This window comes from Neoarius graeffei, chromosome 9, assembly GCF_027579695.1.
Source record: "Neoarius graeffei isolate fNeoGra1 chromosome 9, fNeoGra1.pri, whole genome shotgun sequence".
Taxonomy (NCBI): Eukaryota; Metazoa; Chordata; class Actinopteri; order Siluriformes; family Ariidae; genus Neoarius; species Neoarius graeffei.
Window position 1 is genome coordinate 14,525,407 of NC_083577.1, and position 11,082 is coordinate 14,536,488.

Sequence of the window (11,082 nt, forward strand, 5' to 3'; positions counted from 1 at the left end):
ACTGCCGGATGGTAGCATGCATTAGCCTTGATTATGTGGCTGCTTTTGACACCATAAAAGACTCTAAAACAGTTAGGAGACTTGGCTTTGTGAGCTATGCAGTCACAGATCCATGTAAACAAAATGCAGTCACAAAGTACAACGGTTTTCTTGCTATAACTCTGCAAAACAAAATAAAACTAACAATGTTCTGATATGGTCCTAGCACTAGGCAAGGCATAGACTGATTATGCTGCACTGATGGAGACCCAAACCTATTGTTTTAGATATTGAAATCTAAGTCTCACTGATAAATTACATGTTTTCTTGCAAGACAATAAGCATCATTGAAAACATAAGATTCAATTAAATTGTGGATGCTAGACTTGATGCTGAAGAACAGTCGATGATGTGTAGCTCATGCCATCTAACTTGTGCGTCCTCTTCTGGAAAATCCTCTTTCCAAATAATGGTTTCAGAAGTCTATCCAGGAGTTTATAACAAGTTATTTCTGTATTTTGTTAAAGAAATTTTAGTAATCTCAAGATGTTGTCAAACTTCTGACCATGCTCCGAATTCCCGAACACTCTTAATTACACAACCGTTTCCAAAAAAATACTGTATTGTACTGTAATTGAAAACAGTATCATACCGTTTAAGGCCTCTGGCCAAATTTATCAGTTAAAATTCCCACAATGCATTTCTTATAACAGTACTTAACCTTTTAACTTGAAAACAGTATTTTACTTTTGAAAATTGTGTGTAAATTTACAGCAATTTTTTACAGTGCTGTTCTCACACGTCTTGCACCACTCTAACATACTTCTCATTCACTCCACACTTTCTCATACAATACCATAACTCATCTCTCGGCACGCTATCGTATGCCTTCTCCAGGTCTACAAACACACAATGTAGCTTTCTTTGGCCTTCCCTGTACTTCTCCATTAACATTCTTAAAGCAAAACTGCATCCGACATGCTCTTCCTTGGCATAAACCCATACTGCTGTTCACAGATTGCTACCTCTCTTCTCAATCTCGGCTCCAATACCCTTTCCCATAATGTCATGGTGTGGCTCATCAATTTTATCCCTCTGTAATTACTGCAGCTCTGTACATCTCCTTTATTCTTGTATATTGGGACTAGCGCACACTTTCTCCATTCATTTGGGATTTTCTCATTTTCTAAGATCTTATTCAACAGTCTCGTTAGGAACTCCACAGCCATCTCACCCAAACATCTCCAAGCCTCAGTCGGGATACCATCTGGTCCGACTGCTTTCCCAGTCTTCATTCTTTTCATGGTTGCCCTCACCTCATCCTTACTAACCAACTCTGTTTCCTGATTTGCTGTGTCCAATGAATCTGACCTTTTCTCTCTTGGATTCTCCCGATTTAATAAATCCTCAAAGTTCTCTTTCCACCTTCTTAATACACTCTTTGTCAGCACATTTCCATTTGCATCTTTCATCACGCTTACCTGCTGTACATCCCTCGCTTCCCTATTTCTCTGCCTAGCTAATCTGTACAGGTCTTTCTCTCCTTCTTTGGTCTCCAGTCTTTCGTACAACTCCTGGTATGCATCTGCTTTCGCCTTCGCTACTGCTCTTTGCCTTCTGTCTCGTCTCTCTGTATAACTGCCTGGTTTCCTCATCTCTCTGATCATCCCAATTCTTCTTTGCTAGCCTCTTCTCTTTTATAATTTCCTGCACTTCTTTGTTCCACTACCATGTCTCCTTGTCTTTCTTCCTCCTTCCTGATGACCACCCTAGCACCTTCCTTGCTGCCTCTCTTACTAGTATAGCAATAGTATCCCAATCTTCTGGCAGACTTCCATGACCACTCAATGCTCGTCTCATTTCTTCCCTAAACTCCTTCTGATCTACCTCTTTTAGTTTCCACCACTTAATCTTCGGCTCCACTATTTCACGCTTCCTCTTTTTCACTTTCAAGCTCATCCTGCACACGACCACTCGATGTTGTCTAATTCCCTCTCCCCTGCCATCAGTTTAGTTTCCAATCTCCTTCAGGTTACCCCTTCTGTAGTCCACCTGTGTAGAGCTTCTTCCACTCTTAAACATCACCCTGTGCTGCTCTTTCTTCTCGAAGTATGTATTGACTATTGCCAAATTCATCCGCTTTGAAAATTCAACCACCATTTGCCCTTCCACATTTCTCTCTCTTACACCATATCTGCCCATCACGTCCTCATCTCCTTGGTTTCCCTTACCACCATGTCCGTTGAAATCCGCTCCTATCAGCACGCGCTCCTCCCTCGGTATACTTTCTACCACTTCATCCATCTTTTCCCAGAAAGACTCTTTCTCTTCATTCTCACATCCAACCTGTGGGGTGTATGCGCACACAACATTGATTACCACTCCTTGAATCTCCAACTCCATGCCTATCACTCTGACACCCTGTTCACATCAATCACACTGTTGACCAACTCTCCCCTCAAAACAATACCAACACCATTTCTCTTTCCATCGACTCCATAAAACAACTACTAGCATCCACCTCCAATGTTCTTGGCCTTGCTTCCTTTCCACCTCGTCTCCTGCACACACAAAATGTCCAACTTCCTTCTTTCCATCATACCTGCTAACTCTCTCACTCTGCTAGTCAATGTTCCCACATTCAGTGTTCCTACTCTCAATTCTAAGCTCCTTCTCTTCCATCTTTCATGTTGTCTCCTAACTCTTCCCCCCCCCCCCCCCCCCTTTTTCCTTCTCCGTTTTGGCACAACAGTAGTATACTTTCTACCGGCACCCTGTTGACCAACAGTACCGGTCGTTGTTAACCTGGGCCCCGACCGATCTGGTATGGTATTTTTCTTTTTTCAATCCGCATGTTAGATTTGGCATAGTTTTATGCCGGATGCCCTTCCTGACGCAAACATCTCCAATTTATCTGGGCTTGGGACCAGCACCAAGCATACATTTATGCACCCCCAGTGGCTGGATTATTTTTGGAGACTAAATAGTGTTCTAGAAAAATTAATTTTTATTAAAATACCATATGGGCCTCCTGCAGAAGTGGCTTATGCGATGACGTGGTGTAGTACAAGCTTGGAGCAACTCGGCTGTTCAGATCCTATGCTTACAATGTGCTTTTGTGAGTTTTACGAATATTTTTACTGAATTTATAGGGTTTTTTTTTTTAATAAGTATGCCTCATTGCGCAGCATACAAATGTCAATCTTATGCTAAAAAGAAGGATGAGAAGATATCGTTTCACTACCTGGCCAGAATTGTCCAACTATTCACAAGAAATGGATTCATGCCATCAGAAGACCTCAAAACGATCTACCTGTGGTTCCCTACTTATGCTCCAAACATTTTTAATCATCCTGTTTCGCTGTATTGATGGAATTAAAAGAAAGATTATTGGGGGCTTCCAGAATAAGAAGAAAGATGCTGTTCCAAAAAATGCTGTTCCAAAAAATTTGTCCATCGTTCAGCTCCAAAAGTCCGCCAATGCAGTGTTGAGCGGCAACAGGGACAACACCACCGGGAGGTTAGTTTTGACTTTGTTCTCCCATGATTATTTGTAGTAAGCAGGGACGGATCCAGCCCAAGAATCTGACAGATGCGCATTTGCAGAAATATTACTAATTTTACCCGATGGCTGTGGATTTTCACACAAGGGCGTAACGCACCCCAAGCTCTTAACGAAGACAGCAGCCACGGTTCACTACTTCCGCGGCTCAGCCTGCTATTTGCCCCCGAAGCCCCATGCAAGCGTGACTCGCCAAAAACTTTAACATGAGCCGTGGCTCTAGCTGCGTGCATGCAGGGATTTAAAAATTCATAACTCTGCCACTGAAAGTCCTAGCCCAGCCAAACTTTACAGGCACCTCCCTCTCTCCAAGACCTTTCAAAACAGCCCAGACACGGCCCACTACGACCACGGCTCTGCCCATTATTTGCAACGAATTTCGACCTCTTTCTGGAGCGTTTTATTTGTTTGACCTAGATTCTTTGTCTCAGGTTATGCTATACAAAGTATCGTGATAATACAGGTAATTAGGTCAGGTAAGCATCACCACTTATTACAGGTGGTCGGATCCTGAACCGTTGGTCTGTTGGTTGAGCATGGCTTTAGTCCATGTAGCTGGCTCGCGGTAAAATATACAAACGCCCCGTGACCGATGGCAAGTGGTGCACATATATTTCTGATCGATGCACGTGCGTCTGTACGTGACGTGTACATCTGGATCCATCCCTGGTATATTGTTGGTGTCTGACCTGGTGAATTGTAATCGGCATTCCGATGCGTTGTAGACTTTTCAGCATATACTGGAAGAAAATACGGGTAACAAAGAAAACACCAACATTAAAGAACAATCACTGATGGATCAAGAGACGGAGCATTTGATTGAGCTTCACGTATGGTCTACCATACTCCAGATAAGAGAATTACTGAGAACCTTTTGCATGAAACACACACATTTGAAATTTCCAAAGTTTTATTTCATGGTAGTTTCAGTTTCATTTTCATTTATGTGCTAGGAACATGAATTGACTGGAAAGAGGGATATTGCTGTGCAAACAGATGAACCAGTCAGTGTTGAAATCCAGACAGAGACCGTTGTCTTCGAACACAAGATTATCCAGTGTTCTTTGTTAGGAAATGAAAGTGTTTCATGAGATGATTCGTTCGAACGCTACTAGCAAAACCATGTTGTAAGCAGAGGATATAAACAGCAAAGTTGCTCTGAGCTTCCACTACGCCACGTCATTGCATACATCACTTCCGCAGGAGGCCCATCTGGTATTTTAATAAAAATGTATTTTTCTAGAACACTACTTGGTCTCCAAAAATGAATGTTTAACAGTGGAAATATACAAATACATTTACTTAAAGGAGAGGCGCAAAACCTTTTATTTTTAAATACATTTCTGAGTGGATAGTATCTCCATCCTTGACTCTTGTATGCTGCATAAATGGGAATAAAAATATATATATATTTTTGAGAGTTAAAATCGACAGCAAAGTTGGCATTTGAGCTGCCCTGCTGAGCCAGCCATGCCTGAGTGTGGGACGTCACTGCGGAAATCGGTTTTAAGGCCGAGGCCTTTTACAGCTATAGACCAAAGTCATATATAAATAATTTATGGTGAAAGTAAGAAATACCGTTACCGACTTGCTCAACTAAGACTGATTTGACTTCATTGATTGTGGGTTGACTCTCATTAAAACAGGATAGGTGTTATAACTTATGCAACATACATGTACAACCCCGATTCCAAAAAAGTTGGGACAAAGTACAAATTGTAAATAAAAACAGAATGCAATGATGTGGAAGTTTCAAAATTCCATATTTTATTCAGAATAGAACATAGATGACGTATCAAATGTTTAAACTGAGAAAAATGTATCATTTTAAAGAGAAAAATTAGGTGATTTTAAATTTCATGACAACACCACATCTCAAAAAAGTTGGGACAAGGCCATGTTTACCACTGTGAGACATCCCCTTTTCTCTTTACAACAGTCTGTAAACGTCTGGGGACTGAGGAGACAAGTTGCTCAAGTTTAGGGATAGGAATGTTAACCCATTCTTGTCTAATGTAGGATTCTAGTTGCTCAACTGTCTTAGGTCTTTTTTTGTCATATCTTCCATTTTATGATGCGCCAAATGTTTTCTATGGGTGAAAGATCTGGACTGCAGGCTGGCCAGTTCAGTACCCGGACCCTTCTTCTACGCAGCCATGATGCTGTAATTGATGCAGTATGTGGTTTGGCATAGTCATGTTGGAAAATGCAAGGTCTTCCCTGAAAGAGACGTCGTCTGGATGGGAGCATATGTTGCTCTAGAACCTGGATATACCTTTCAGCATTGATGGTGTCTTTCCAGATGTGTAAGCTGCCCATGCCACACACACTAATGCAACCCCATACCATCAGAGATGCAGGCTTCTGAACTGAGCGCTGATAACTCAGGTCGTCCTTCTCCTCTTTAGTCCGAATGACATGGCGTCATTGCTCCACTATTTGTCGGCGCAGAATTAGGGGGATTGGTGATCCTCTTCCCATCTTTACTTCTGAGAGCCGCTGCCACTCCAAGATGCTCTTTTTATACCCAGTCATGTTAATGACCTATTGCCAATTGACCTAATGAGTTGCAATTTGGTCCTCCAGCTGTTCCTTTTTTTGTACCTTTAACTTTTCCAGCCTCTTATTGCCCCTGTCCCAACTTTTTTGAGATGTGTTGCTGTCATGAAATTTCAAATGAGCCAATATTTGGCATGAAATTTCAAAATGTCTTCCTTTCAACTTTTGATATGTTGTCTTTGTTCTATTGTGAATACAATATCAGTTTTTGAGATCTGTAAATTATTGCATTCCGTTTTTATTTACAATTTGTACTTTGTCCCAACTTTTTTGGAATCGAGGTTGTACATGCATGCATTTTCACTGATAAAACGTAAAAAGCTAATTAAATAATCAGATGAACTGAGAATCACATTCTGAAGCAAAGTAAATAATCTTATATCGGTAACTTAAACACACAATACAAGTTACACGTACTAATCTAAATGCAAGTAAACGTGTTGTTTTTTTTATCCAAATGCAAGTCGGAGCTTGCCCATCTGTGCTCTCACTTCTTGAAGGCTGATATCGTGGCTGATTTGTTTTTGAAACAATCTGACTTTCAGTTGTTCGTTCAGTTCTCCGTTCATTCTCTTCTTCCACATAAGGGTGAGATGGCAGCAATATCCAGTTTAGAAATAAGACGGCTGCTCCACTCATTCACTGTTTTCTTCGTACTGTGTATTCCGCCATTGCTGCTCGGCTCAGGCAATTATTAAAACCCAGGATGGAATGGGATGTCTCCGGTTTTTGCAACAACCGCGGGGAGGTCACTGCCCGAGCGACATGTTCCATCCCGGGTTTTAGCAACAACCCTCAGCTCACTCTGGGAGGACTGGTGCAACTGAACTCACTTTCCTTTAATAAATAAATAAATACTTTTCTTGTAGTTTTCTTTTTCTTTCATTATTGGCACTGCACCCTCTTTCAATACAGGCTTATCGCCAATGCTCCTCAACAGATCAGAGGTTTCATATGAGTCTTCAGTAAAATGTGCAGAGGAGAGACCACTTCGTAGGCACCCAGTGTGCCCGTGAACTTCTCGCAAAACGCATCCAAATCTTTGCAGTTTGAACATTCTTGGCCATGAATGCAACGTAAATCCACCTTCTGTCATGTTGCTGCACTGGCCAGCAACACATCTACGTGGCATGGTGATAAATTAGCTCAAACTGGAGGATCGGAGTTGCAGTCAGCTCTGTGTTTTAGTATAGCGGAAATGGTGATGAGACCGATAGACTTCCTGCTGAGACGTTACGGATGTCAAGGTCATTCACCCAGACCGCTACCTATATGAATCACTTTAATCGTAAAAATTACTATATTAGATTTATTATTAACGCTGAAAACTATTCCTGTGACATTCTTGAGGTCTCAAGGTATTTATAAACGAAAGTGAGGCCATGGCTCTGCGTATATGCTTTAACAGGAGTTTCAGAGTAAATCCACTGGAGGATCCCATTAAGATTTGTTGTATTATCTCTGGAAGTGCTGTTTCCTGACCAAGTTTACAGGGAACTCTGCTTTGAGAAATATGTACTATTCTAATATTTTTTGCACCAGCTCATCATCCACCATGCTGCTAGCTCATGTTGAATCTTTTTCAAATATGTCACACATGGCCAATCAGCACAGACATCTAGCAGGAAATCATTGTTTGTGAATGTAGCATGGATCCACAGTTATTACTGATTATCGAACTTGTATGAAGTTTGGATGCATTCAAAATCAATCATGATCCAAAATTGTCAAATTGCCCCCATGGTCATTCTTAACCACAATAATCACAAAGTATAAAGGTAAAGACTATAAAGAGCACAAGTTTTTAGAAATATTTTAGAAATATGGGAAGCCATGGCCTAATGGTTAGAGAAGCAGCTTTGGGCTGAAAAGGTCACCCATTCAATTCCCTGGACCAGCAGGAATGGTTGAAGTGGTTGAGCAAGGCACCGAACCCCCAAGTGCTCTCCAGGCTGCTCTGGGTATGTTGTATGTTGCTCTGGATAAGAGCATCTGCTAAGTGCCTGTAATGTAATGTAATTCTAGATGATCAAGCTCAAAAAGGAGTCCCTCATGAAGTCAGATCTGTTCTACAGTGGAATGGTGACTCTCAAGTCTTGCTGCAAGATGCACATTTGTTTAAATTAAGGGATGGGCACAGGAGCGTCTGGCTAGATGAGACTGAAACTTTAATCCATTTAGTAGCAGAATAAGAGACTGTAAATGGGCTACATGCAGATTAAGATGAGGATCTGTATGTAATTTAAAAACTGTTAGAATATTGTTTTGTTTGTTCTATCTATCTATCTATCTATCTATCTATCTATCTATCTATAGTTAGGTCCATATATATTTGGACACTGACACAAAATTTTTTTTTTACCTGTTTACTGAAACATATTCAAGTTATAGTTATATAATGGACATAAAGTCCAGACTTTCAGCTTTCATTTGAGGGTATCCACATTAAAATTGGATGAAGGGTTTAGGAGTTTCAGCTCCTTAACATGTGCCAACCTGTTTTTAAAGGGACCAAAAGTAATTGGACAATTGACTCAAAGGCTATTTCATGGGCAGGTGTGGGCAATTCCTTCGTTATGTCATTCTCAATTAAGCAGATAAAAGGCCTGGAGTTGATTTGAGGTGTGGTGCTTGCATTTGGAAGATTTTGCTGTGAAGAAAACATGCGGTCAAAGGAGCTCTCCATGCAGGTGAAACAAGCCATCCTTAAGCTGCGTAAACAGAAAAAAAACCATCCGAGAAATTGCTACAATATTAGGAGTGGCAAAATCTACAGTTTGGTACATCCTGAGAAAGAAAGAAAGAAAGAAAGAAAGAACTGGTGAACTCATCAATGCAAAAAGACCTGGACACTCACAGAAGACAACAGTAGTGGATGATCGCAGAATAATTTCCATGGTGAAGAGAAACCCCTTCACAACAGCCAACCAAGTGAACAACACTCTCCAGGAGGTAGGCGTATCAATATCCAAATCTACCATAAAGAGAAGACTGCATGAAAGTAAATACAGAGGGTTCACTGCACGGTGCAAGCCACTCATAAGCCTCAAGAATAAAAAGGCTAGATTGGACTTTGCTAAAAAACATCTAAAAAAGCCAGCACAGTTCTGGAAGAACATTCTTTGGACAGATGAAACCAAGATTAACCTCTACCAGAATGACGGAAAGAAAAAAGTATGGCGAAGGCGTGGTACAGCTCATGATCCAAAGCATACCACATCATCTGTAAAATACGGCGGAGGCAGTGTGATGGCTTGGGCATGCATGGCTGCCAGTGGCACTGGGTCACTAGTGTTTATTGATGATGTGACACAGGACAGAAGCAGCCAGATGAATTCTGAGGTATTCAGAGACATACTGTGTGCTCAAATCCAGCCAAATGCAGCCCAACTGATTGGTCGACGTTTCATAATACAGATGGACAATGACCCAAAACATAAAGCCAAAGCAACCCAGGAGTTTATTAAAGCAAAGAAGTGGAATATTCTTGAATGGCCAAGTCACCTGATCTCAACCCAATTGAGCATGCATTTCACTTGTTAAAGACTAAACTTCAGACAGAAAGGCCCACAAACAAACGGCAACTGAAAACCACTGCAGTAAAGGCCTGGCAGAGCATTAAAAAGGAGGAAACACAGCGTCTGGTGATGTCCATGAGTTCAAGACTTCAGGCAGTCATTGCCAACAAAGGGTTTTCAACCAAGTATTAGAAATTAACATTTTATTTACAATTATTTAATTTGTCCAATTACTTTTGAGCCCCTGCCTTCGACTGGGAAGAGGCCCCAGGGAAGACCCAGGACACGCTGGAGGGACTATGTCTCTCGGCTGGCCTGGGAACGCCTCAGTGTTCTTCCCGAGGAGCTGGCCGAGGTGTCTGGGAAAAGGGAAGTTTGGGCTTCCATGCTTCGACTGCTGCCTCCGCGACCCGGTCCCAGATAAGCGGAAGAAGACGAGACTTTTGAGCCCCTGAAATGAAGGGATTGTGTTTAAAAAAATGCTTTAGTTCCTCACATTTTTATGCAATCATTTTGTTCAACCCACTGAATTAAAGCTGAAAGTCTGAACTTCAACTGCATCTGAATTGTTTTGTTCACAATTCATTGTGGTAATGTACAGAACCAAAATTAGAAAAATGTTGCCTCTGTCCAAATATTTATGGACCTAACTGTATCTTTCTTTCTTTCTTTCTTTCTTTCTTGCAGAATTCAGGAAGACTGACAGGAGTTTGTTGGTGAGTCCTGCTGGGTCATCCCGTGTGGCATTTGATCCTCAAAAGATGCCTGTGTCAGGGGTGCTGAAGTCACCAGTCCTGAGTGTGAAAAAAGCTGCAGCCCAGAAAAGAGCAACAGCAGCAGATTTCTTCTAAAAATCAAAGCTTGTGTGAAAGTTTCTCCTTAAATATTGTTTTGATGAGGAACATGTTGCTTTATGCCCCATTCTGAAAGAGCTCATGAGTTTAGAGTGACAGACAAAATAACGACATGCAATATTAAAAAAAAATTTAATTATGAAATACCTGTTGCTGACTTTTGCAGAAAGCAGATCAGTTGAAAGGGGATGTAGATGAAACCTGAGCATAAAAGAAAGCATTTTCCAGCCCTCGATTAACATTTTAGTGCAAATGTAATTTGTATAATATTTTGGGAAGTCTGTTTGTGAGAAGCTGAGCTGGATTTTCTACCTTTGTCTTGTGGCCTTCATAAAACATGCATATTTGTTTCGATCTCATTTGTCTTTTTTTTTTTTTGTCTTTGAAGCACATGCTTATGATTAAAGGCTGCAGTTGTGTTCCATTTAAGCTCTGAAGGTGGAGAGTCAGTGACTGCTCAGGATGAGCTTCAGTGTTCTGCTGTACATTAGTCGCATAAAAAGGAGATATGCTAAGCTGCAGAACTAAACCATCCCTATGCTGTCAACAGTTGCAGTTCAGTTACAGCCAGATTTTGTAAAGGAGGTGAATTGTGTAATATGTGGAATAC

General features: G+C 41.1%; 1 protein-coding gene across 3 annotated transcripts in view; it reads left to right on the forward strand.

Moving 5' to 3' along the window:
• The window catches only part of LOC132891467 (ribosomal RNA processing protein 1 homolog B-like), a 125,765-nt gene extending 114,939 nt beyond the window's left edge, over nucleotides 1-10,826 (forward strand). For 2 of the 3 annotated variants that reach the window (XM_060929037.1, XM_060929038.1), the window contains exon 16: nucleotides 10,306-10,826. In XM_060929037.1, coding sequence (XP_060785020.1) covers nucleotides 10,306-10,469 — 164 coding nt within the window. In that variant the 3' untranslated portion in view covers nucleotides 10,470-10,826. The remainder of the gene's footprint in view (nucleotides 1-10,305) is intronic. The other variant, XM_060929042.1, reaches the window with a different exon arrangement.
• The last annotated feature ends 256 nt before the right edge of the window (nucleotides 10,827-11,082 follow it).